This window comes from Sorex araneus, chromosome 3 (assembly GCF_027595985.1).
Source record: "Sorex araneus isolate mSorAra2 chromosome 3, mSorAra2.pri, whole genome shotgun sequence".
Classification (NCBI taxonomy): domain Eukaryota; kingdom Metazoa; phylum Chordata; class Mammalia; order Eulipotyphla; family Soricidae; genus Sorex; species Sorex araneus.
The window spans coordinates 216,985,478-217,013,069 of record NC_073304.1 but is presented as its reverse complement, the minus strand read 5'-3'; the positions used below and the strand labels follow the sequence as shown (position 1 = coordinate 217,013,069).

Below are 27,592 nucleotides of genomic sequence, written 5' to 3'. Positions count from 1 at the left end.
GAATGAAAGAGAAAAGAAAGAAGAAAGGAGGGAGGGAATCACCAATACAAAGAGATGTTACCAAGCGTTCTCCTTGCTGGAGCTACTTTAACAACAGAGGACTGGGCAGGGGGAGGAGTACACCTACCTACCTGGCAGCAAGAAGGGTGGGATGGGTACCGGAAGCTGGTGACCTGCAGTCCTGGGCCTTGAGGAGAGGAGCAGGTTTGCCTGCCTCTCAGTGTTAGGATAGGTGGGATCTCCCATCAAACCTGGAAAGGAAGTGGAAAAGCTGCTGAGAGGCAGTAAGAAGAGATAGCTCTACATCAGCCTGACTCAGAAGGCCAGGGAAGTCATTTCCAGGGAGCAAAGGCAGGGTAGGCTCTTTGTGCCAGGAGTAAGGTCAGCAGGGCAGACACTGGGAATCAGCAACTGTTCTGCCCACAGCTGAGGAACGTCCACTAGCAAAGCTGGAGGACAGGAAGGAACAGGAAGGACACGACCACCAATGGCGATCAGGGGGCTCCCCACTCAAACTATGAATCCAGATACCACTAGAGTTTCCAATGAAAAACAAAAAAGGGGGGGCTGGAGAGATAGCACAGCGGGTAGGGCATTTGCCTTGCACACGGCCAACCCGGGTTCAAATCCCAGCATCCCATATGGTCCCCTGAGCATGGCCAGGGGTAATTCCTGAGTGCAGAGCCAGGAGTAACCCCTGTGCATCGCCAGGTGTGACCCAAAAAAAAAAAAAATAAAGCAAAAATAAATAAATAAAACTTTAAAAAAAAAAAAAAAGAAAAACAAAAAAGGAGCCGGAGAGATAGTTCAGGGATAAAGATGCTTGCCTTGCATGTGGCTGACCCTGGTTTGGACCCCTGGCACCGCATATGGTCCTGAGTACCACGGGCAGGGGTCACTCCTGAGCAGAGTCAGGGATACCCAATAGCACTGCTGAGTGTGGCCCAAACACCACATCCTCCCCACCCCCCCAAAAAAATTAGTTATTACATAAAAGCAATGAGAAATTCTCTGGAGATTTTTGGAAAATAAGAAACTTCCCTGAGACCATGTGCGTGCGTGCGCGCGCGCGCGTGTGTGTGTGTGTGTGTTTGTGTGTGTATGTGTATGCGTGTGTGTAATAAGAAACTTCCTTGAGATCATGTGTTGAGAAATAAGAAACTTCCCTGAGCTATTGTGTGTGTGTGTGTGTGTGTGTGTGTGTGTGTGTGTATAAAATTTTCTGGAGATGTTCAGGAATAAGAAACTTCCCTGAGATTGTGCGTGTGCGTTTGTGTGTGTGCGTGTGTGTGTGTATGTCCCTTACAAAAGTTCATCCCTACCTGGCTTTTGAGTATACGGAGACCTCATTTGCCAGGGTCCCAGTTGCCAGGTGACTGCTGGATACCACCAATCCCTTAGGGGCCACCCCTCCTACTGCTGTTGCACCCTGCAAAGGAAAACACGTTGCATTAGAGAAGTGGCCAGGGGATCCACACTCAGCAGTGTCTGTAGACTTTGGCCCGGGGAACATGGACTGGACAGGGAACAGTGAAGATGACATTGATGATTCTTCCAACTCCCTCAAATCAGTTATATACAGATACATAAAGATATATAAATATGCCCCCAGAGAGTGGCAACTGCTGTAAGTTCCTTCTTCCAAAGGAAAACATGCCCCTTTACTCAAGACATGGCATGCATTTAGCAGATGGGAGCAGTGGTGAAACCCACAACTCTAGAGCAATCTAATGTACAGTGAACCCAGGTGGTGGCTCAGAAGAGGCCACCTAGGTCTAGGTCAGATCATGAGCTTATATGCGAGGTTCTCTCATACAGAATAGTTTCTTCAATGAATAGTCCAGAGGGCTGTGACGGAGGGAAATGCACAGCTTACATGCTTGAGACATGGGTTTGATGCCCAGCTCAGCACAACAGAATGAACAAAACTGAGGGGGGCGGGGAGGGGGAGGGAGGGAGGAATTCTATGAGACAGAGACTGAGACAGACTTCTGTGATAGTAGACTTGGTGTAGTTTGGATTACCGTATTAGGTGGGGGTGACATTACATGGGATCACAACCTGCCTCTGCTATCAATTCAGGCGTCACAAAAGGGCAAAGAATACAGACTGAGATCGAGTTCTTGGTCATCAATAGACAATGGTCATTTTGCCCCACCTCCTGCCCCACACCTTGGCCCTGTACCCATAATTCTCTCTCTAAACAGCCCAGGTGCTTTTCTCCAATATTCTGTTTCCAGCTTAGGGGCCTGTCGGCATTCCCTTCTCTATTCATCAGTGGTTCCAGACACACAGGCTCAGAAAATTACCCCAGTAGTAGACTGGGCCATAGGAGACAGTTAAAGATGAGGAGAGCTGGAGGGAGACAAATTACAGAATCTGCAGGGACCACCAATGCACTGAGGACATTTAAGGTTTAAGTCTCTAAGGAACACTGAATCACCTACCTCTGCCCCTTTAAAGGTCAAAAACAAAAACTCAAAACTCAAAACTCCTCTATTCTTCCAAAACACCTGGAAGAATAGAGGAGTCCCTGGTTCCTAATGTCCCTGTGATCTCACAAAAGTCATCTCATTTTAGAGTTATATAATTCCCCATTTCATTCACTCTCCTGGGGTGAAACGTGTTTCCTTTTTCTCTTCCTGTTTTTTTTTTCCCCCTTTCCAAATCACTGTATGGGAACATGGCAGAGCTGAGGGTTAGAGCAAGTTCCTCACACTGTCTCTGAGGGACCTGAGTCTGTTGTCCAAACTCCTGGGATGATGGCAAAGTACTCTTGGAACTTTCAGGAACTAGAAGGGCCAGTCACTTGTTTCCTGATGAACCAGAGTTCTGTGCCCAAAGATTATACTTGTACAATCTGCATGTCATAAAAGACTAGTTTCTGAGCTAAAATATATGTAAAGCTCAAGTTGGTGAGTGATGGCTCAATGGGCTGAGCACATTTGGCATGCAAAGAGGCCCAGATTCGATTCTCCCCCTCACCCCAACATGGCCCTCTGAGCATTGCTGGGAGGGACCCCGAAAGCACTGAGCTGAAACAGTCCCTTAGCACCACTGGGTGATCTATAGGTATTATATATATATATATTTATATATATACACATATGTATATTTATATTATATGCGTCTCAGTGCTGTTTTCTTACTAAAATATTTTAGTTTTTTGTCTCGCTCTCAATGTCTCTTTCCCCCCTCAAAAGCGCACAGTCCTACCTTCCTTTGCTGAGGAAGCCCAGGGCTCAGGAGTTGGGAATCTTAAAAGACTACAATCATCTAAGATTCTGGTGTCTTGGAATCCAGTCTTGACTGGCTATCACTCACTCACTCACTCATGGAAGGAAGAGGAAGCCACTTGCCAGGGCCTCCTCCAATTCCTGCTCTAGAAACCCAGAAGTTGAATTTGGGGGTCTCCAGGGTTTTGTTTGGGCCTAGGAGTCTGTCAGGGAGAAGTCACAAGGGTCCTCTCTCAGAGAGCAGACATGCCTGTCCTGGTCACCTCTTCTCTGGGTCACTGCAGAAAGAGTTGCCCTGCAGACGCCCGCTCCTTCCATGCGGGGGGTCCCTGAAGGAACAAGGGAGCCCCAGAAGGTGGCCTTTAAGTGCTAAACCCCTATTAAGAAGAAAAGATGTTAAGAAGGTGAACTAACTCTAATTCTGAACCTCAGAGAGAGCAGCTCAGTGACCGGGCAGGTGAAGGGCTGGGAAGAGTATGGTAAGCATGCGCCCCCTCCCCCGACAGACACTCTAGAGTCTGAGCACACACTTGCCTTACCCCAGGGGAGCCCCCTATAAAAGGGGGCTTCTTATTCAAGACAACTGGGCATGAAAGAAAGCCAGGACACAGATCAACACCCAGAGCGTCGACATGAAATGTCCAGGGCACACTCCTCTTCTCTCCAATTTGGGACACCACGTGCATTGTCAGAAGCTAAGGTGAGAGACACACATTTCACCCGACCCCTCCCCAGTCAGAAAGGAAGAGACAGTGAGACAGGAGCTACTTGGCTTCCTATAAATTGTTTTGTCCTTCGTCACAGCTGCAATCAGGAGCTAAGGGCTCCCGCAGGCCTTGTTCTGATCTGCTGCAGGCGATGGAGGGTTTTTGAATCGGAGAGGACTTGGCTGCGGCCCCGTTTCAGCTGCCATTGGGGCTGGCTAATGGGCTCATTCGGGAAGACCCCCGCCTGCCACACTAAAGAGTCCCCTGTCGACCCCCTCCCCAGTCCCAACCCAATTAATAAATGGGGGCTCCCACTTTATGGCTCTGGGAGTAGGAACCAGAGATACAAATGACCCCCAGGGAGGGACAGAAAAAGGCCTTCCAAGAACCAAAGCAGGGAACTGTGCATCCTCAGGCAGAGGCTGCCACAGGCGAGTCAGAGCCCATTTCTAAAGCCTTAAAGGGGAAGAAACTGGAAAACAACAGAAATAAGAAACAATCCTGTGTTTTCTTTCCCAGATCTGGAATGTGGTTGCATTCCGGAAGTCAACAGTCTATCCCAGCAAGAGATGCTCACCCGGGCAAGGCAGAGGGCAGGCGACTAAGTGCACAGTACTTCGGAGGAGCTGAGCCCCCACCAGACTCCACAAAAGGTACATAGATACATTCTGTCCAGTGGCAAATAAACACTACCTAGTTCTGAGAAACAGAGGGCTGACTGCTTTCCAAGCTCTCATCACCAACAGCACATCTGCCTGGAGGTCTTTGCTCAGGCTCACTGGCTCTTCACGAATTCCAAACTCTCAAGCTTTGCTGAAGTCTGGATTTGGGGCCTTCACATTCCCCTGGTCTTGAGTGCAGACCGTTGGGACCTCACATTTGGATTCTAATAAGCTCTCCTTTTCTTTTTTTTAAACTAGTACAGCTACAGAAATCCTCCCTGCCACCTTCAGCACGCTGTTCCCTGTTAGTGTTTGCCACATCAAATTCAATTTTCTCACTCAGGCCAACAAGACTTCCTCCACTTCATTTACTAAGCTTCCGGTCCCTGCTAGCACATTCACCACCCTCTGGCACAGAACACATAAGAACCTTCTTCCACAGGTTCTTCAACCACCCTCCTTACTTCTGTACTCCTTTCCTCATTAACTTCAAAGAATCCTCTCTGGTTAGACCCGATTTTTCTGAGCACTTCTTTGCTTTGGCTTCCTCTACGTTGGATATTATTTTATGATGTCCATTAGCGTGTTCCACACTTCTCAGCAAGGCATGACTTCTCTTACTAGACTCTGAAATTTCCTAAGTGGGATACCCCACTAGCCCTTTCCAGAAACTGCTTTGTCCTCTGAACCTGATTCTGCTCATCTTACTGCTCTCTAGCAGAGCTGCTCTCCCGGGAGAACTCTTGGGAAATCATATCAAGAATCTATGAGGAATTTAGTCTCTTGTCAATTTTCAGGCTGCCACATGCCTCTACTACAAGTGAACTTGGTACTGCATCTTTCCAAAATAATAAAATGTGTTATAAGACAAAATCCAAACAAGCCTCTTCATCAAAGGAATTTACCTCATCTCATAATATATGAATACAATTTGCTTTGATAAGATGAGAAGCCTCATTTTGTTCCAAATTTCTTTTTTTTTTTTTTGGCCATACCTGGCAGTCCTCAGGGGTCACTCTCGGTGGTGCTATGTGGACTATATGAGGTGCTGAAGATCAAACCTGAGTCAGTTGTGTGCAAGGCAAGTGCCTTAACTGCTTTACTATCTCGCTAGCCCCATTTCCAACTTCTAAAATTAATTTTATATTCTCAGGTCACGGTCAAATCTTCTAGAGTGAAAATCCCAGAGCCAAGAGTAATCTTGTTTCCTACTACCCTTGCTTTGCCTCTAGGCTACTTCTCATTTTAGAGGTGTCTCCAAATAGTGAAGTTGTTCAAGAGTCTCAATATAGCAAATACTTTCTTAGATAAACCTCACTTTTCTAGTTTAGCACTGGGAGGTTAGACAGGAAAAGGTTAGTTTCCACCTTCCCTTTATCTCTGACATATTGCTCAGAATGAGGAATTTACCTCTTAGTCTTTTCATTTCTTAGCTTCAAGGACTTAAGAATAAATATAATAGGGCCAGAGTACAGGGTGGTGGTGGTGGGAGAAGGCACTTGCCTTGATTGCCACCAACTTCAGTCTTAACTCCAGTATCACATACGGGTCTCCCGACACTGCTAGGGCTCTCTTCTGAGTACAGCGCCAGGAATAGCCATAGTGCCACCAGATGTGAGCTCCAACCCCTTCCCCTCAACCAAAATAATAAAAGTGCTTACCACAGTACCCAACATATGGTAAGTAGATCAAAGCTACTTCCCTTTCTTGTCCCTTCTTTCAACCCATTGGACACCCTCTCATACCTCATACCCACACTACCAGTTAAGGACACGAATTAATGTCCCATTGTAGCCCTACATTCCGTTGAGTCTATCTATTCTGGTTTGTTTGCTCTTCTATGCCTTACCTTGGCTTGGATCTAAAACAAAGAGGAAAGGAATAGTACCAATTTCCAGGGTGACGTAAACACACAGAACCACTTTTGAGTTTTCAAACTCAAAAAATGCAAATTACTTTTCAACGCATCATTCCTTCCATGTATCTGAATTATTCTCTTAAACTATGTAGGGCTGAGCAAAATATAATCTAGCTTCCTTAGTGAAAATATCTAAGAATTCTAGGCCCTGTGTCCCATTACAAAGGGAAATTTACATCTATGGAGGGGGTCTCCCTGAAATGAGCCATGAACCTTTAAGGAAAGTTACCCTACTATGTTCTCTTACACAGTTATACTCGAAGTGTCTCTCTGCAGTCCAACTACCAGACTACTCTATTTTGTTTATTTCCATCTCCTTATATAGCATTGTTTTATGAGACCTTTGGTCCCCTAACAAGTCACAAGCACTGGTGCAAGGCCAGACTAGGAGGTTCCTGCATTTATGAAAAGGGATCAGGATCCTGAGCTTTTGCTGTCCTTGAATTCAGCCTCATATCTAGGGCCAAAAGCTTTCAAGGTGAAGGCCATCACTCTTCCTCATCTAGGGTATCTTCATTGGGTACTGCAGTACTTCTGCAGACAAGAGGCTGGGGTGGGGTGCCCCCCCCCCAGTGGAGGGACTCCCTACTTCAAATACTCCATCAGACATGCTTAAGGTAAAAAACAGGAACAGCAGCAAAACACTGTCCAAGCTCTGACAGATACATTTCCTTCTCTAAGCTCTGAATGATACATTGTTGCCTTTTAAAGATCTCTTCAGTTGTGCCCCAGCTAGCTAGACTTAGATAAAACTTCATTCAAGAACCATCAATTATATCTTAACTACCATGTCAGAGCAAAACATCCAAAAATCCATGTATTTTTAGGGGTTGGGAGAACACTTTTATTTAAGTGAGTTAATTTTCTAGCCCTACCACTTACTCCAGAGAAATATACTACTGCTAAGGGTTGCATACTGAAGGAGAGCTTTGCTAACAATAACCCATTTTGAAAGTATTGAAGACTAATTTTCAGTCTTGGACTTATTCTTAGACAGATAGGCGAACAATTCAGTGGCCAAAATGCTTCTGACACCCATTAATTACTCATCAGGGTAGCAAAGCAGCTCTCATCTGCTTTCTGATGGATAGCAGGGCCCTCTTTCTCACTAAGCTTTACTTCCCACAGACACCATCTGCAACTAAGCTTAAAAATGTCATCTGCAAAAACAAGTCTCAGGATATGAGAGAAGAGGATGAAGGTGAAGGTTGAGGCTACCTGCTTCTAGAGCAGTAAAAGAATCTCGTTTCCACCAAGCACAAAACGCTTCCTTCTTAGCTCTTAACAGCAATAAAGCATGGTCACTTTACTTTTTCCTTCACCCCCTGAAATAAGGTGAGGATCTGGAATATTGAGGATCTTCTGAATGGCCTTGTATCACCTTTCAAATATGTGAAGTGCAGTAACTTTATCCTGCAGGTTTAAATAATCAACATCCTGGTAGGCCCCAACTATGAGTTAGAGTGAATAGGAGAGGAAATAAGTAGGTGGACGGGAGGTGGAGAGCACCACCAATAATTCTACAGTGGATAAGTGCTTGTCTTGTAAGCAGCTGATCTGGGCTTAATCCCTGGAACCCCATATGTTCCCCCTAGCCTGTCAGGAGTGATCCTTGAGTGCAGAGCCAAGAGTAAGCCCTGAGGACCACTTGGGGTGCCACCCACCCCCCAAAATTCCTGCAGGTACCATACTTCCCTACAAACCTGTCTGTCAATCTTGGCTTGGAGTGAACTTTTACTTCATGGTGTTCCTAAGGCTATAGGAACTCAGCTATTTTGTTTGATGAAAAATGTCAAAAGTAAACAGTGTAATATTAGCCAAATTGTCCAGGTATTCTCACCTTGCCAATCATGAATACTAGTAGTTACTTCTCTCCCCTGGAATGGTTGAACACTTACCTACATGAAAAACTATCTTCTATCTCCAAACAAAATGTTTTCACTTTTTAAACAAACCAACCCCTAACTTCTACCCATTAGCTCTCCAGGATGATTTAAATTGTAGACACATAAGTAACTGAATACCTAAAAATTAGCCAAGTTGCAGGAGGTGTGGGGGGGACCCACCGGCAATTTTAATAACAATGTAAACCCTAGTTCAACTCTAAGAACATTAACTTCCTAGAGGTGTTAACCTTATCAATAATGGATGCAGACATGGAGGGGCCAGGCAGAAAGTACCTAAAAAATTTACATCTCTAATGCTATGGTTTCTAGTTAGAAAATATTCTGGAGTGTGACTGAGAAAAAGCCCAGGTCTGGTCCTTAGCCTTCAGCTCAGGTTTGAAAAAAGAAAAAGACACTATGAAGTGGAAATGATACTATCTAGTAGAATAAAGATTACACTCTTAGTCATGAACCTACAAAGCTGGAAAACAAATTCCTTTTCTCTGGAGGATAACCAGGGACTGGGACAATCTTGAGTTCTCCATTCTCCTGGGTAACGATTTGATAGTCCTCTGGCAGCTTGAAATTTGAGGACTAAAAAAAATGGCTGACAAACCCTCATCATCAGTCTAATTCAATTTCTTAATCCCCCTTGTTCTGATGTACCCTATCCTTCTCCTCTATTCTACAATTGCTTGCCACATTCACCACTTCCTGATTCCTGAATCTGATCTATTTCTGACTCCTGATGAATTTATATGCTCTCTGCTTACTGATCCCTTAACAAGTGGCAAAATTTAACTGTCCTATACTATGAAAGAAGTAAAAGTAATTCTCTCCTTGGGATAAGATAGTCAAGATTTTAGAGAAGGAACGTTACCCTTAAAAACAACCTGGACTCAATTCCTAGTCTCACAATGCATCAGAAAATTGTTAAGCAAAATTAGGAACACCAATGCCCGTTGCAGGCCGTACTCAGGAGCTAGGACTTGAAGACCATCCTTTATCTAAACAACCTCGTTATCAACTTCCTTTGACTCTAGTTGAGCTTAAACCCACTTACCTATCTTTTCAGAAGTTGGGGTACATGAAGCTCAACTCTTGATGGTCTTGCACCACCATTATTTGTGTAACTGTTCTCTATTAGAAAAAACCCTTATAATATTTTCAACTATTTTTTTCTTTCATTTCCTAGATCCTGTTTTAAAGCACCTATTCAAACCCTGACATTTCCCCCCCTTGTTAGTCTTTAAGTCTACATATGGCAATACTAAGATCAAGAACCCCTTAGATAAAGTGGAGAAAAAATGCCCTTTATACATTTGATCTGATCAGATGATACAGATTTAGAAGTAAATGCAATGGAGCAAAAGTGGTATAGTAACAGGAAATATTTAATTTTCCAATCTCCACTTTCCATTTTTATAAACTGAAAGAAAAAATTTAATATATTACAAAATATCTGTACATAGACAAGATACACCCAATGGAGGGGATAAAAATGAGAGAGAAGGAATATACAGTGTCAGGAAACTAAACCAAGAAGAATGAGGTGGCAACTGACACTTATCTGATTCAGCTCTCTCTCTCAAAACCTGCTGGTAACCATTTAGAACCGTAACTATTACACACACATACACACACAGTGGCTGGATGATGTCTAACAGAAATCCTACTTACAAATTTGTGCTAACTGATCTGCTTTCAAACATATAATCTGATGCCACTCTTAAATCCTTGTCATTCCTATGAACAGTTAAAGGACACTAAGCAAACTGGGGCAAGTAAATTTGTTAGGGGGTGGGGGGAGTAACAATAATAGCCATACTAGTTTTGCCTCATGAACAGAATCAAATTTTTTTCATCTGTTCAAACTAATAAATTTAATGGACTTAATATTTCCTATAGTACAATAATTAAAACCAAACAAAACCTAAACCACTTTTGAATTTGGCTTGTAACTTCTAACAGTAAAGTTGAAATTCTGCCAAACCTTTACTTCCATCACATTTATAGGTAACACAGCTGAATGGTTAATACCTTTTCTTCCTCCACAGATTCCAGAGTATTTTAATTAAGTTCCTTTTTCAACTCTCCTTTTAGAAAGTCAAAGTTACCAAACTTTTTTTTCCACTTTAAAGGTTAGACTCCCAGAATGAGGGTGGGGAGTGAGATGAGATCACACACACACATGCAAACTTATAACCCCCACCTCCCTGTTAGGGATGGGGATGGAAAATAAAGCATATTGGGAGGGAATAGAAAAAAAATATTGTTGCTTGCTCATAACCAAAATATAATATATGTAGAGAATTTTACTCGTATTTAACGGGAAACCATTTTTTAAAAAAAGTTGAATACTCTGAAAGTATTTCAGGATCAAAGTTCTTTAATAACAAAAAAAAAAATGGGACAATGGGGCCCAATGCCTCAAACTCAAGTATTCTAAAATACAAAGGCATGTCTGAGGACTAAGTCAACAGACAAAAAGTTCCAATAAATTTTAATGAAATTTACCAGTAATATGTGAGTCTAGCAAATTTCAAATGGACACACTGGTATAAAAAAGCCATCAGTGCCAAAATCACTAGGTTTTCTTTCTAATCAGTGTTTGGCCTTGAGGGTATGGCCTGACCAAAAATGAAATGATGAAGTACACACACTGGATATCTACCTATCCCAATAACATGGGAAACGGTCTTCATGTAAATATCTGAAGAGGTTCTTCTTTTCATTTCTTTTATTATTATTGTTAGTGCACCTTTCTCTTACAAGTAGTTTTTATTTTTTTAATATAAGAACTTGGCATTTAAACATGAAATATTACTTGAATTCAGAAAACTATTCTCCAAGATCCTGAAACGTTAGCCTTCTCCTTATAAAAGGGGGGGGGGGTGCTATATCAACATTTCACCAAGGTCTAAGTCTGTGCAGATAATTTATATGAATGTATTTGTTTTCAAAACACTCTATGTGCTGGTACTCACAAAGAAATGGAAGCCAGAAGAACACCCCAGAGGTAATCCCATCCAGAGAAACTTTCCCTTTTCCATTTCCTGTTTATAATAAGGCAAAGTTCTTCCCATGAAGTCATACTTGAACCCCCTTTCCCCAAAACCACAATCAAATCTCTCTGGAGGAAAATCCCTAAAAGAATTGGCAGGATATAAATGCTGAGATGTGCATATGTCAATACTGTTCTTACTCATAGTCTGCTCTTTTAAAAGTATTTTTTAAAAAAGGTCTCACGTATTGATACAGCTTCAGAAAAATATTCACCCTATATTACACTCCCATGTATTTTCAGGGTGTTTTTTTTTTCTCTTTGACAATATTACAATGCTCTGTTTCAAAGGCTGTTGTTCTTTTTGACATAAAAATATATGTGTAAACAATATGCTAACTGCTCTTACTAGCCCTCTAGATAAGGAGACATCACCTCTATCATCTCTAACCCCAGCTCAGCTGCAATGTCCTAGGTTGTCTGCATTCATAGATCAACTTCACCATCAGAACATGGTTTAAAAAAACAAAACAAAAAAAGCACTTTAGAATTGAGTTACAGAACAATATAGGATGTTTAAATTTCCTTTCTTTTATTTAAAAAAAAATCATCCCAGGTACTTGGGCATCTCAACAACTTTCTTTTTTTTCCAAATAAATGTCTCAAAGAAAGAGAAATAGGGAAACAGGTGGAGAAAAACTATTAAAGATGAGTTTTTTTTTTTAAAAGGGAAGAGGTGGGATAGTCTACCTACTTGCCCAAGAATGCTTCTTTCTAGAACCTTTTTCAGAGCAAACTTTGAAGATGAGTAATTTATTTGGAAAAAAGGTATGTTAAAGATGCTCAAATGGGGGGGAAAAAAAAGCTCACTTGAAAGAAAAAGTGTGAGATGGTGGAGAGGAAGTAAACATTTATTTAAATCAGCCAGGTCACTCTTTTTCTCTTATAGTAAAAGTCTAAGAGCAACTCAAATCCTGTGAACACTATTCTCTTTACAGAAAAAAAGTAAACAAAAAAACCCCTAAATTTCAAAGAAACAATGAAAAAAATAATCCCCAAAACTTTAGAAAACCTCTCCTGAGTCATCTCAAAATTCAAACTGTTCTCAATCTCTTTTGCTCAAGAAGTGCAGGCAATAAACTAATAAAACATTTACTTTGCAATTTAATGACCCTCTCCATTTTCTCTACTTATATTTACTATGTAGAGTTGAAGCAAATATTTGGCTATTGCCCATCCAGAGGGAATTGATGCCAATATCATTATTTTGTAAGTTGCCTGCTAGTAGCAAGTGAGCAAGGAATACAATGGACAGCTCTGGAGTAGCCAAATGTAAATATTACCTTGCTCAGGTAAATGATTTCATTAAAAGGTTCAGAGGATTGGACAGAAGAATGGACAGGAAACGAATCTTTGAGGACACTAAGTTTGTGGGTTAGTAAGGAACTCCTCTCCCTCTTCCCCCTCTTGGTGGGACTCTTGAAGGCCCCCGATAGAGTTTACCAAAAGCAGAAGACTGAGCTGGGGCCCCCCAGTTAAGGCCTGCTCCTGAGCTGCTGGCCCCAGTGGTGCCTGGTCCCAGCTCCCCATAGTTTTGTAATTTGTTCTCTACATGTACCACAGAATTGCTGCTTCCCTCAGCCTTCAGGAATGGTTGCCTGACCACCGAGTGTAAAGGTAAGGGGACTCTGGTAAAACGGAGGTCCTGGTCCCCGGGGAACTGCACTGACCCTGTTCCCTGGTAACTGCTGGACTCCCCAAGTTGGCTCACAGAGCCTGAGAAGGTCCTGTTCTTCACCACCAGGGTCTGGGCCAAAGATTCTGTCAAAGCTGGACCAGTGTTGCGTTCATCAGTGTCAGTGGCACTGAACCCTGTTTCAGGCCCATCAGTGTTTCCGTAAGTCCTGTTGGGATGGGATCGGGTAGAGTATTCCATTGGTCTCAAGGCCTGGTGCTCATGTGGCAGGTGGCCAGGAGGCTCTGCTTCAGGCTGGGATAAAAGTTGCAGCAAGGCGGCTGTCACGGCTGGGTTCAACTCCTGCGGGGCGCTGGAAAGATCGCCTTCAACCAGAGGGGGTGGAGGTGGCGGCGGTGGAGGTCCAGGGGGCTCAGGGGGCCTCTTCTCTGGTGGAAGAATGTGAGGAGGACATGCTGTGGAAGGGTTACTTCTTTTAAATACCATATTAAAAATCACATGTGATTATAAACACACACACACACATACACACACACAAAACAACAACACACAAACGCATACATACTACCCAACATAAACAAATATCAATGCAAGTAACCAAATATATACATATATATATAAAGAATAAAATCTTGGGATCATGAAATTGCAGTTTATAAATAAAATCAAGTGATTATAAGTAAAACAGTGAAACACTTTTCATTCTGGATCTAACATGGTGTAGATTATGCTTTAAAAGCTTATCCTGATTTTAGACTGAGATTTCCTCCATTTTTTTCCTTAAGGAACTGTTCTAATATGTAGACTGCTGACAGTAGCCTCCAGACCCTTTTCGCTGTTGGAGCAAAACATTAATGAAAATAAAGTAGAAAGAAGGAAGAGGGAACAAAATATATGCTGTGGTCACATTTTTAGGACATAATCTTGTACAACAGGAGACCTTCCATGGACTCAGTTAACACTTTATACAGAATGTTTGATGATATAAAATTAACACCTGAAACAGAACTTAAAGAACATACAGGAGAAAAATTAAATTCCTTTCATTATCATTATGCACATACACTTGCTTCTCCAAACTTCAGCCCCCTGTTCCCAAAATAACATCCTAAAGTGAGGTATATTAGCAACTGTACCGTTATTCAGCTTCCTATGTTACAGTAATTTAAAGATTAAATAGCAATCTTTTGTAATTTTCTATTTTGTTTTCCAATCGTCCTGTATTTTTCCACAATGTCATGCAGAATGGGATGTTGATATAAATGTTTTCCTTGGAGACAGTGATGAGAACTGATTTTAAAATGTACTGAAGTAGTAATACTACACTCTGTCTTTCCAAGACCATGTGTTTATCTTTAACCACTTCCCAAACTTTTCCCCATTCTATACCACTAATAGCTAAATTTGCCTAACCATGGCAATCATTGTCAGGTAAGAACCCTTGCCCTGGAGAGTAGAGTAGAGCTGTAAATGGCAAGAAATTGAGAACATATACAACCAAGTAGAGTCAAACAGTGCCTTTAGCAAATTGGGAGTCACCGTGCTGGAAAAAAAAAGAATTAATGTTTTGGGTTATTTTTCAAATGACTTACTTTTTTTTTGGTACCCTACAGAAGAATGTATTTTAAATGCCCATAAATCAATTCTTTATTATCTGAGCAAGTGATATAAAGTCATTACTCTGGCCCACCAAAAAACAAAAAAAAGAAAAAGAGCTTGTTATAATTAGATATTTTGGTAGCTTATTTACCACAATTATATTTTGCACAGGTTTGAGTGTATACATTCCCTTAGTGTGCAGATGAAAACATGCAGAAAACACTGCAAAATCATAAAGTTACACAGAAAAAGGATGAAATCAGGTGCTGTAAGTGAAATACAAGTAGGCTGACCAATAGCCCCAGTTTGCCAGGACTGGAGAGGTTTCCATGTTGCCAACTTTCAGTTTTAAAACTGAATGAGCCAACAGTGAGGCTCAGTGGTTGAGAACATGTTTCAGGTGTGTGAGGCCTCTGGTTCAATCTCCAGTAAAACATACACCCCTACCACACAACCCCCACATTCACCCACCCACACACACACACACCCCCCCAGGGGCAAGCTGATTACCCAACACAGATACAACTCTTTCTCTTCTTTCATCCCTCCCCCACCTCTCCCCCTCTTTCCCTCCCTCTGTCTCCCCTCACCCCCCATACCCAGTAGCAAGTTGGTTACCCAAATGAATATGTCACACATACACACACACAAACAGTATAGTCCAGTGACAAGCTGGTTACTCACCCACACCCCCCCAACACACACACCAGTACAATCCAGTGACAAGTTGGTTACCCTATTGGGATACTGTACCCACTTCAATTACTTGTTGACTGACTGCTGGATGACTAGGTGGTAGGAAAAATAAAACATAAATAAATTAAACTTAGCTATGGAAAACTCACAACTTGGAGAGTGAAACTCCTAAAAGAGAGTGAGCTGTATCACAAAGATCTACAGAGCTTATTGCTGTAAATACTACATTTAAACTACACAGAAACATCGCAGTACCAGATATTTTCCCAAGTATTTATCAGGATAGTACTTGTTCAGTGGTAGAACATATGCTCCCCATGTATGAGGCCCAGGATTAAATTCTTGGCACCCACCCACCCCCCCAAAAAAATCCCATGAAAATATACTTTTGAAATGTTCATGAAATGGAATACCGGTTTTGTTTTGTTAAATACTGAGGACAAAAAGCTTTTAAGGGGCTGGAGCGATAGCACAACGGGTAGGGCGTTTGCCTTGCACACAGCCGACCCGGGTTCGATTCCCAGCATCCCATATGGTCCCCTGAGCACCGCCAGAGGTGATTCCTAAGTGCAGAGCCAGGAGTAACCCCTGTGCATCGCCAGGTGTGACCCAAAAAGCAAAAAATAAAACAAAACAAAAAAAAAGCTTTTAAAAATGTCTACTGCAAAAATGGGCAAAACTAAGCTTATATTTTCTAGCAGTATCCCACTTTTCATATTTAAATTGGCCTTATGTAAATAGCCTATTTATGTTTCAACAGAACTAATTTTGAAATCAAATTCTCGTGCATAGATGAAAACAACTTCAAAGTTGAAATATCAGCTAACTGAAAGGAATCATTAAAGTATAACTAATAAAATTAGGGAGGAGGTAGGTTGAGCCATACCCTACAGTGCTTAGGAGGTATTCCTGGCTCTGTGCTCACTCACCGAAGTTCTCAGTGCTGGGACTGAATCAGGTTGCAAGACAAGTAACCCCTTTACTATCTCTCTGGCTCACAGTTAAGTTAATCAATTTTACTTCCAGATGATTAAAAATAAAGATTATATTTTAAAAATGCACTGTTTTGGGATTGAAAATGTTAACAATATTTCAGTACATACTAAAGAAAGCCTTCATGAAATGCAGAAATAACTTAAATGCAAACAAAGCCCCTTTTCAACAAGTAACAAGTTGTTAAGTGGTAGCAAAAGTGATAGTAATTCTCTGTGGCTAGTTTAGTCTGCCCTCTTGTGGTAGTGATAATGAGTGATATGAGAAAACAAAATGGCCAACAAAATATGAGAAGATTGGGAAGAAATAAGAGTAAAAGGGGCATGGGAAACACCAACTGGTAATGTTAATCCAGGCATGACTGTAAAAATTAAGAGTGACAATTTCACGTTCCACTGAAACAGAAAACCAACAATTTCTGATCAAAGGCCAGACCTTAATTCCTTAATTTTAATTTAACCATTTGCTGATAGCTTTCTTGTTTAAGTAAAGGGTAAATATCAATCACTATTATTTACTTTGAGCCACTTCCTTCCAGGAATTTGATTAGAGCCAAAAATTTTTCCTGAGAAGCTGCAGGGGAGAGAAGCAGGGTTTAAGAGGTAAGACACAAGGGGATCAGCCTTACTTTTAAATGTGCACTTTCGTTGTTCCCCCTTGTTTTGTAGTTTCTTCAAAAAGAACCCTTAGCAACACAATTGAAAAAAAAAATGACTTAAAAGATACTTTATAGGGGCTGGAGTGATAATATGGTGGGTAAGGTGTTTCCCTTCATGTGGCCAATCTGGGTTCGATCCCTGGCATCCCATATTTCCTCAAGCCTGCCACGAGTGATCTCTGAGTGCAGAGTCAGGAGAAAGCCCTGAGCACCACCAGACATGGTCCAAAAACCAAACCAAAACAAAACAAACACATTCTATAAAAAAAAATTAAGAAACTGAGCTATGAGATCTGGTATAAAATGGTTCAAATGAAAACACAGGCAGACTTATGTGAGCTCCCCTGGAGGATAGTAGTTTCCCTATCTGTAAAGGGGAGTTATTTTATTTGGTTTCCTTCCAGTTTTAGTAAGTTTTATATACGAAGAATAGTTCATATACTTGACCTTACAAGTGGAAATACACTTTCTGCACCATTTCATATGAAATGTCAATGTAGGACCCTAAAGATTAGTGTACCTTGTGCCTCATCTCCTTACCCAACTCATGGTATCTTCATAGATAATGGAAATTTCCAAGTTGATCAGAAAATTTTAACTTCTTTTTTCTCTTACATAAATTCATGCTGTGATCACAAAAGCTCAAGATATGTATTTTTTCCTTGGGTATTTTTCTTTATAAATTGCTCACTTCCTAATCTGTGGTCCATTCAGTGGTCTCAGGAACCAACCAACAAAGAAATCATTTACATATGCTTTATCTTTTTGGAAATGAAATGTATGATGTTGGCTATCTACTTAGAAATATTCCTTTTTTTTTTTTTGAGGCGTTAACAGTATTTCATTAGGATTTTGTTGACTGTATCTTCCAGGCAAGACTCTGATATCCAGCATCCACTACACTAGAATAAATGTAATAATGGTTTGAAAAGTTGATATTCATGTGCCTAGCACTAGTTGGCCACTATACTTACAGTGGTGCACCAGCAAGTTATGGGTTCATTGCATTAGAACAAAGGGTATGTACTTACCTAGTTCCTAGTAAATGGGAAATTAAGCAGTGTCTGAAAGGTGCTTTGAGACTTAGTAAAAAAAGCTTCACAAGAAATACATCACTTGGTGCTATGTTTTTCCTGTAGACTAGGTTTTTTATACAGAGAAACTGAAACTGAGGCATTGATGTAAAAAAGAAACTGTTAAAAGATTTTTAAGAGGATCAACAGCACCTGAGCTCAATGAGATTCATGACCGGTCTGTTTACCTGCTGCCTCCTCCTGTGGCATTGTGGGAGTTCTTCTAGGCCCCTGTGGCCCACTGTTCTTGTCACTGTTGTTATCTTCCAGGTTGCCTGCTGGCTCCTGGGTTTTCATGAGCTGACTCAAGAGAACTGCCAACATATTCTGCATGTCAGCTGGTGTGCTTGAAGCTTCAGGAGTTGTCTGTTCTGAAGACTGGACCACTGGACCAGGGGGTGCCTCCTTCAAAGACTCTTCTGGGGCCACAGGCTCTGAGTCCTGTTGCTGGGAAGTAGCTTCTGTTAGGGCACTGATGGACTGGTTCAGGGCCTCCAGCTGCTGCTGCATCTCTGGGTTGGAGTGGATGTTAAGCAGCTGTGCCATCTGAGGGATGCTCAGGTCAGTTTGGCTCTGCAGAAGATTCAGTAACACTGCCAATTCACTTTGATTCAACTGCTGTGTGATGTCACCAAGACCTGTGGAAAGACAGTGGAGCCAATATAAGAGAATGAGGAAGCGAAAGGACCTTGTCTTACTCCTAAAGATCTGTGTTCTTCAACTGGCAACAACTTAATACTATCCAGTTAATAAATTATTTTTCTTTTGGGAGTTAGGGGTGGGGTGGGGAATGGGAATGAACACAGCTACATCTGGCAGTGTTCAGGTGTGAATCCTTGGGGTGCCTGTGGAATTATATAGATGTCAGGAATAGAACAGGGGGTCGGTAAGTCACGTGTAAGGAAAAATCCCTAACTACTGTACTATCATTTTGGACCTGAAACTTCACTGTGGAGCAGGAAAGATAGCTCAAAGGGCTAAATGCATGCTTTCCATGTCAAAAATTCAATCCCTCGGCACTATGTGGTCCCTTGAGCACCATCAAGAGTGACATCTGAGTGACATCAGGAGTGACATCAGAACCACAAGTAATTCCTGAGTATTGATAGGTGTACCACACAAACAAAAACTTATTTTTCAAGCTTCAAATTGTCATGATAGACTTTTTAAATGTTTTTAGTTTTTGGTCACACCTGGCAATGCTCTGGGGTTATTTCTGACCCTGCATTTAGGAATTACTCCTGGCTGTCCTCGGGGGACCATATCAAATCTGAGTTAGCTATGTTCAAGGCAAGCACCATACCTGCTGTATTTTCTTTTCAGCCCGTTTATTTTTTCCCTCTTAAAAATAGGGTCATGTGGGCTGGAGTGATAGCACAGCGGGGAGGGCGTTTGCGCCTTGCACGCCACCGACCCGGGTTCGAATCCCAGCATCCCATATGGTCCCCTGAGCACCGCCAGGGGTAATTCCTGAGTGCATGAGCCAGGAATGACCCCTGTGCATTGCCGGGTGTGACCCAAAAAGCAAAAAAAAAAAAAAAAAAAAAAAAAAAAAAAAAAAGGGTCATGTAGAGACCTAGGTTGGATTCCCAGTACCATGAATGGTCCCCTGAGGCTCAACATGAGTAAGCCCTTAATGCTAAGTGTGGCCTCAAAACAAAATAAAAAGCAGAGCCAGAGGAAAAATAGTATTGCATGTGGCTGCAGTTAGAATCTCTACATCACACATGGTCTTCTGAGCACAGACCCAGGCCACTGAGGAATAGGTTGGGGAGATTGCTCAAAGGGCTGGAGTTCTTGCTCTGCATGTTGGAACCTTGGGTACCATTCTGGGAAAAACATGCTATCCTAAGTACTGTAAGTAGAATGTAGCCCAAACACCTAAATAATAAATTATGTATATTATGCATCATTTATTTTATAAACTATCTCTGTATTTTGAACGAGACTGACTTATTTATACTATATTCTTCAAGGTAATTTTCAACCCTTCCTACATATTAGAATTCCTAGGAGAAATTTTAAAATTCAAATGCTTCCTATCTCCATCCTGAGACAATTAAAAATTGCTCAGAGGAATTTTTCTTTTGGTTTTGGGGTCACACTCATATATTCAAAGGCCACTCTCAGCAGTGTTTGCTTACCCAGCCCCTAGGACATTCATTTTTAAAGCTTTGATTCTGGGAAGTTTAATGGCTATGCCTTGCATGCAGCAGACCCTGGTTCTATTCCCAGAATCTTATGGTCCCCAGGACACAGTGCCTGGAGCATTCGCAAGGGTTAGCCCTGGACACCCCCAAACACCTCTTGGTGATCCAGATAATTTCAAGCACTGCAGGACCTGAGCAACACTGCTTATCCTTGCAGTAAAATTGGCCTGGTTGATTGAAAACCATTAGGAAAGAGTTCTAGACCTCCTAAGCACCTCTTGAGAAACCTTAACCTTCCCTCCCAATTTCTAAAGCTTTCTAAATTATCCTTCTTCTTTTGGGGCTGGGGGTGGGAGTTTTTGGGCCACACTCAGCAGTACTCAGGGCTTACTCCTTCTCTTCACTCAAGGATCACTCCTAGCAAGGCTCAGGGGACTAAATGGGATGCTACAGATCAAACCTAGGATGACCACATGCAAGATAAGCACTCTATCAGATGTGCTATTGCTCCAATCCCTTTCCTAGTTGATTCGAATGTGCAGCCAGCATGAGTGCCACACTACTACAGGTGGACAAGGAAAGACAGTAAAAAAAAGGTCTGTAGTGGGGCTGGAGCAATAGCACAGAGGGTAGGGCGTTTGCCTTGCACGTGGTCGACCCGGGTTCGATTCCCAGCATCCCATATCGTTCCCTGAGCACCACCAGGGGTGATTCCTGAGTGCAGAGCCAGGAGTAACCCCTATGCACCGCTGGGTGTGACCCAAAAAAAAAAAAAAAGTCTGTAGTTCAGAAAAATTGGTGGTACCATGAACTACTTATATGTAACAGTTCATAATCATCAGTTTTTGGATTTACCTATTTACTTTTTTTTTTAAGGGAGGAAGAAGGGGGGGCATACATCTGGTAATATTCAGGGCTTACCCCTGGCAGCCCGTATTTCTTGCTGGGGATGGAAATGAGGTTAGCTGTGTACAAGGCAAGGTCCTTAATCTCTGTATTATCTCTCTGGCTCCAACTTTTGTATATATTAAAATAGTTTATGGGACTAACTACAGTTCGTAATTGTGATTTGTTTTGGGGCCACAGCCAGTGATGCTCAGGGGTTACTCCTGGTTCTGCACTCAGAAATTACTGGCAGTGCTCATGGAACCATATGTTCCAACCCAAGGTGCTGGAAATCAAACCTGGGTTGGCCCCATGCAAGACAAAAACACTCTGACCTGCTATAGTATAGCTCTGGCCCCAGTAATTGTGATTTAATGAAATATAGATTCTAGGATATCTTATCAAATTCACCATAAACAGGGTTCCAATTTATATGAGCCATACATACATATGGTTAGGCAGTAACACCCATAGACAGCTCCCTGGTGCCGTGTAATCCCATCAATGGCCAACATCCAGAGACTATAAAACCAAGCTCCAGGACATCAAATAGCCTAGTTCTCCCTCTTGGAGAACCTGACAGGCTACTGAGAGTCCATTGCCTGCTTGGGAGAGCCCAGCAAGCTCCCTGTGGCATATTCATATCCCAAATACAGTAACAGATATATACATACCTCTCGGAGAGCCCAGCAAGCTACCGAGAGTATCCCGCCCACATGGCAGAGCCTGGCAAGCTACCTGTGGCGTATTTGACATGCCAATAACAGTAAAAATAGGTCTCATTCCCCTGGCCCTAAAAGAGCCTCCAATTGCTGGGAAAGACGAGTAAGGAGAGGCTGCTAAAGTCTCAGGGCTGAGTGTAATAGAGATGTTAATGGTGCCCACTTGAGTAAATCGACGAACAATGATACAGTGATGAGCCATGGGTGAATAAACCGTAAATGTGGCTTAATTCACAAAGGTTTAAAATAGAGCTCCTTATTATATGGAGAAAAATCTATTGTAGATTTTCTACAACACATGTGCAAGACCTGGTTTATTTCCTCCCTATAATTAGGAAACCAGGAAAACTGTTCTTTTTATTAATGCTTCACTGAACGTACACACACAAACCCCCCCCTTTTTTTTTAACACACAAACCCTTTTTGATCCTGATGTTCAAAACCTGCCAAAATGCAGTTGCTTAATAAAAGCACAAAGGAACCAATCTAGCACTGACCTATTGCATCCCCAGCCCCAGGCTCCACCTTGACAGGAGCAGGCTGAGGTGGTGCTGGGCTGTTGTTCTTCACAGGCTCAGCACTTGTTCCTGAGGTAGTTTCTTTCCTAGAGGCTTTGGGTGGAGGTGGCTCTTCTACCACAACACCACTTTGTCGCTGTCGTCGTCGTTTCTTACTCCATAATTCATGGCAATCTTGCCAATGGGGAAGGCTGAAAAAAGACAAAGCAAAGTAGAAACATATATGGGAATGTGGTAGTGAGAGACTGTTAGAACAAGAAATTAAACTGGGAAAGTAAAGATCAGTGGGAAATGGGAAGCAGAGGAAAACAAACAACAACAAAAAAATGACCAGTAAAAAATAAAGTGTAATAGATAGATACTGTAGAACTAATTACTGTATGTGGTTATCTGAGGAAATAAAACCCCAGAAGTCTCAAAGCTTTAAGACTTCAGTAATAAGGTTTGGAGAGATAGTACAGAAGATAAGGTGCTTTCTTGCATGTAGCCAATGGAGTTCAATCCCCAACACCCTATATGGTCATTTGAGCCTACAAGAAGCTATCTGTAAGAGTAAGCCCTGAGGGGCTGGAGCAATAGTATAAAGGGGCATTTGCTTTGCTCGAGGCTGACTCAAGTTTAATCCCGAATCCCATATGGTCCTCCAAGCATGGCCAGGAGTAATTCCTGAGTGCAGAGCCAGGAGAAACCACTGAGCAACGCTGGGTGTGACCAAAAAGAAAAAGAAAAAAAAAAGTGAGCCCCAAGCACTGCCAGGTGTTTAACACAAAAATTAAAATAAGACGGCTGGAGTAACAGCACAGCAGGTAAGGCGTTTGCCTTGCACACGGCTGATCTGGGTTTGATTCCCAGCATCTCATATGGTCCCCCCGAGAACCGCCAGGAGTATAGCAGGTAGAGGGCTTTTCTTGAACACAGCTAACTGGGGTTCGATCCCCAACATGCCCTATGGTCCCTAAACACCACCAGGATTAACTCCTGAATGTAGCATAGCCAGGTATGGCACACAAAAATACAAACAAAAAAGCCCCACAACAAAACAAAACAAAAAAGACTTCCAGGATGAGAAATGAAAATTGTGCTAATACCAGAGACATGCCTGTTATAATAAAGACCCTTATTTTGATTAACCAGTTAAGTTTTATAATAGTTCTTGCTTACCACAATAAGAAAAAAGCAGAAATCTACTGGTCATGTTTCAATTAGACATGAATAAGATAGTAAGTATATGATAAGATATGAGATAGTACAGTAACTGTTTGCCTTGCATGTGGCTGCCCTGGGTTCGATCCCTAGCATCATGATCCCCAGCAACTACATGATATGCCATGAAAAAATCACTTCAATTTAAAATCACGGGGGGGGGGGGGGGGGAGCGATAGCACAGCGGGTAGGGCGTTTGCCTTGCACGCGGCCGACCCGGGTTCGATCCCCGGCATCCCAGAGTGATAGTACAGCAGGTAAGGGATTTGCCTTGCACTTGACACACCCAAATTTGATCCAGGAATGATCCCTAAGGGCAGAGTCAGGAGTAAGCCTGGAGAACCACCAGGTGTGGCCCAAATACAAAACCAAAAAAAATCAATTTATGTGTCAGTTAATCTGAGAGGGCCCAAAAACTGTATTTATGTCCATGAAATTTCCAACTGGATATTACCATTGATGGGAGTTATTAGTATATTTTAGTATAATTAATTTTCAGATTTTTCATATCAAGCAGTCCAAGTAGGTCAAATTTTACTGTAATAGATTACTACAGATAAAATCTATTAAAAGCCCCATATTTAAGAAAAAGCTTAAGTATCTTAAGTTATATTCAAAGTATCAAAATTGTAGCATAGTAAATGAATTCGGACATTTCTCTAGAATAATCGTATTTGTGATGAACTACCTATTCATGTACTAACATGCTATTTAGTGCATTTCAATTCATTAAGTTCCCTGGGACCATATGGTTCCTTGAGTACCACTAGGAGTGATCCCTGAGCATGACCAAGTATGACCCAAAAACCAAACCTAATAGAGTAAAACAAAAACCACACTTCTTGCAAGTGTGGGACATACATGGTCATTCCACATAGGAAATTCAAGCAAATAGGATAATTATGAGTATAAGAGAAAAGGAATGCTTTCAAAGGTAACATACGGGGGCCGGAGAGATAATACAGCGGATAGGGCATTTGCCTTGCACATCGCCAACCCGGGTTTGACCCCCCGGAATCCCATATGGTCCCTCAAGCACTGCCAGGAGTGATTCCTGAGTGCAGAACCAGGAGTAACCCCCAGCATCGCTGGGTGTGGCCCAAAAAGAAAAAAAAAACAACAAGCAAAGGCAATATGCTCTGGATCCAGAGACAAAAATAGCTTGTGGGCAAGAGACATAAAATAGCCACAAAAGTGCTTGCCCTGTCTACAGCCCACTCAGGTTTAATCCCCCATACCAAATATGGTTTCTCCATGCCCTGCCAGGAATCCCTGAGAACAGAGCCAGGAGTAGAACCCTGAGCACAGACAGGCATGGGCCCAACAAAAAAAAACAGAACAAAAAGAAAACAGTCAAATTATAATCGTATCTTATCTTAATCTATTACATAAGACAAGAAAATTAAAAAAAGACAACAGACCTCCTATGAAGAATCACATTACTTAAGGACACCTCCCCACTTGGGACTCAATCATTTACAGTTACTTTAAAACATTTAAAACAATTCTATTGTTTTTATCTTCTCATCTCCTGAAGCTTAGAGGGGTATTTAGGATTATCAGTACTTACTCTGGAGGGGCCATTTTACTGAGTTCAACATCTTTAAGAAAGTCACTCTGTAAGGTCTGTTCAGCTGTGCATCGCTTGCTAGGATCTAGTGTCAGCATGTGGTCTAGCAAATCAAGTGCTGTTGAAGGAATGCTGTGGAAAGGAAGAAAATAAACAAGTTCACATCTGATGCTATAGCTACAGTTCAGAGCAGTAATCTTGTGTTATCTCTGAATTTCTAGTACTATGGTTGTAGAAAGGCAAGTGGAAGTGAGCTAACACAAAAAAGTTGCTGTCAAAATTGATTCAAGCAAATTTTTAATTCAAGTAGAAATATGAAACTAACAGTTTCATTCTCTTTGTCTTGGAAATAACAAAAAGACTACAAGACATGTTCAAAATTAAATAGGTTTCTCAAAACAAGAGAAGGGACAGTATCAAATGATAACCAACCCTTGGTCCTAGATTCCAAAGCTGGTGGAAAACCAAGACTAGTGGGAGAAGAGGAGGGTGGGATAAAGAGATGGAACAGAGGTGTGCTTTTCAAGTCAGTGATCTTCCTTGAACATGTCTCTATGCTTGCTTGTCTTTATGTTTTTTTGCTGTCTTTGTTCTCTCTTTCTCTCCTCTCACATCTTTCAAGTAAGCTTGAATAAAAAACTATCTTCTCTTCAGAGAGAGAAAGAGAGACAGAGAGACAGAGAGAGAGAGAGAGAGCTGACACAGGGGTATTGGTGGAGGGTCTTGACACTTTGGTGGTCAGGAGATATGTTAAGTGTATACATCAAAACCTGAAACATGGGAGCTGTGTTTGCCTTGCATGCAGCCAACCCTAGGTTCGATCCCCACCATCCCATATGGTCCTCCAAGTCTACAAAGAGTAATTCCTGGTACAGAGCCAGGAGTAACCCCTCATCATCTCTGGGTATTACTCTTCCACAAAAAAAAGGGGAGGGCGAATATTTTAAAAATAGGTTCCTACTATCTAAAGTCTTTAGAAGAGGAAAGTAAAAAAAAAAAAGTGATAAGGGTCTTACATGTATGAGGTCCTGGGACATTTCCCTTATATCATTAAAAAAGAGCTATGTCAAATCAACAACTGGACAAAAATAAAATATTTTCTTACAGCGTATAGCCAAAATAAATAGAAAAAATATAAATTAATGTTTACTAATTTTTAAGTTGATGTTTAATAATTTAAAAACATTAAAAAATAAAGAAAATTTCCCTAGGGCAGGAAAATTTCTTAATACCAAACATAGAAACTAATGTTCATTTCTGTAAGACTCACAAAGAAAATTCTTCTCTAAGACGCCGTCTATATTGCTTCTTCGGTTTCATGGTATTGAAATACGGCAGCTTGATAACATCAGGCCACACAGCTGGACAAGGGCTACCACAGAGTCGACTAAAAATGAAGCAAAAGACAAGAACAAGGAAGTGAGTCAGCATCATGAATTATGGAGTTTATAGAAGCAGAAATGATTACCTCCTGGGGTCTGGGATATCTTGACTTTTTAGAGGGCATGCAGAAAGATAAAACATGACCTTTACAAATAGATGGAAGAGGACAGAAAGAAACGGATTACAAGCCAGTGATGAGAAAATTGGCATAATAATCCAAAATGATTTGCTCTGTAAAATGTTTTTAATTCTCCACATTGGTTTTACTAATTTTCTTCTATTTGATAATATTAAAAGGCTGGTTTCTTAGGCTACACCTGGAGGTGTTCAGGGTATACTTCTGGCAGGCACAAGGGACTATCTGGGGGTCTGAGGATTAAGCCTGGGTCAACTGTGTGCAATACGTTATATTATAGCTCCAGATCCAAGACTGGAAATTTTAATGGGCAATCAATTTTATTGCCCTACAAATAATGAGTTATAATCTCCCGACTATAAATATCTAGTTGTGAGCAAGATAAAGTACAGTGGGTAAGGTACTTTGCCCTGCACACAAAACCCTGGGTTCGATCCCTGGCACCACATATGGTCCCATGAGCACAGAGCAAGGAATAACTGCAGACCACAGCTGGTGTGGGTCAAAAACCAAACCCAAAACTTTTTTAAAATGTTCACTTGAGGCCAAAGAGACTAGAGGACATAGTTAAAATGCTTGCATTGCACACAATCCAGTGCCTGTCACTGCATATGATCCCCTGGGCACTGCCAGGAGTGATCCCTGTACTTAGATCAAGGAGTAAGCCCTGATCAAACTACTGAGTGTGGCCACACACCCACCATCCCTGCAAAATAAAAAATCTCCACCAGAGTTAGGAAAAAGCTCAAAGGGCCAGAGTGCAGGATTTTCATGTGTTGAGACTGAGTTCAATCCCTTATATCAGGATGACACCTCAATACTGCTGATTATACCCCTGGTCATGGTATGGCTAGGCCTGGACACTGAACCAGTCTGGTTAGCTGAGTATCGCTGAAC

The 27,592-nt window shown here is 41.8% G+C and overlaps 1 protein-coding gene across 5 annotated transcripts in view; it reads right to left on the bottom strand.

Annotated features, from left to right (window-relative positions):
• CDK12 (cyclin dependent kinase 12) overlaps nucleotides 1-27,592 on the bottom strand; it is a 99,865-nt gene that overhangs the window by 8,553 nt on the left and 63,720 nt on the right. For 2 of the 5 annotated variants that reach the window (XM_055132973.1, XM_055132974.1), the window contains exons 10-14: nucleotides 26,447-26,563; nucleotides 25,177-25,308; nucleotides 22,383-22,594; nucleotides 18,317-18,766; nucleotides 9,786-13,564 (exon numbers count right to left, since the gene is read on the bottom strand). In XM_055132973.1, coding sequence (XP_054988948.1) covers nucleotides 12,849-13,564; nucleotides 18,317-18,766; nucleotides 22,383-22,594; nucleotides 25,177-25,308; nucleotides 26,447-26,563 — 1,627 coding nt within the window. In that variant the 3' untranslated portion in view covers nucleotides 9,786-12,848. Of the gene's footprint in view, nucleotides 1-131; nucleotides 252-1,322; nucleotides 1,430-9,785; nucleotides 13,565-18,316; nucleotides 18,767-22,382; nucleotides 22,595-25,176; nucleotides 25,309-26,446; nucleotides 26,564-27,592 lie in introns of those variants that run through there. The other 3 variants (XM_055132976.1, XM_055132977.1, XM_055132975.1) reach the window with 3 other exon arrangements.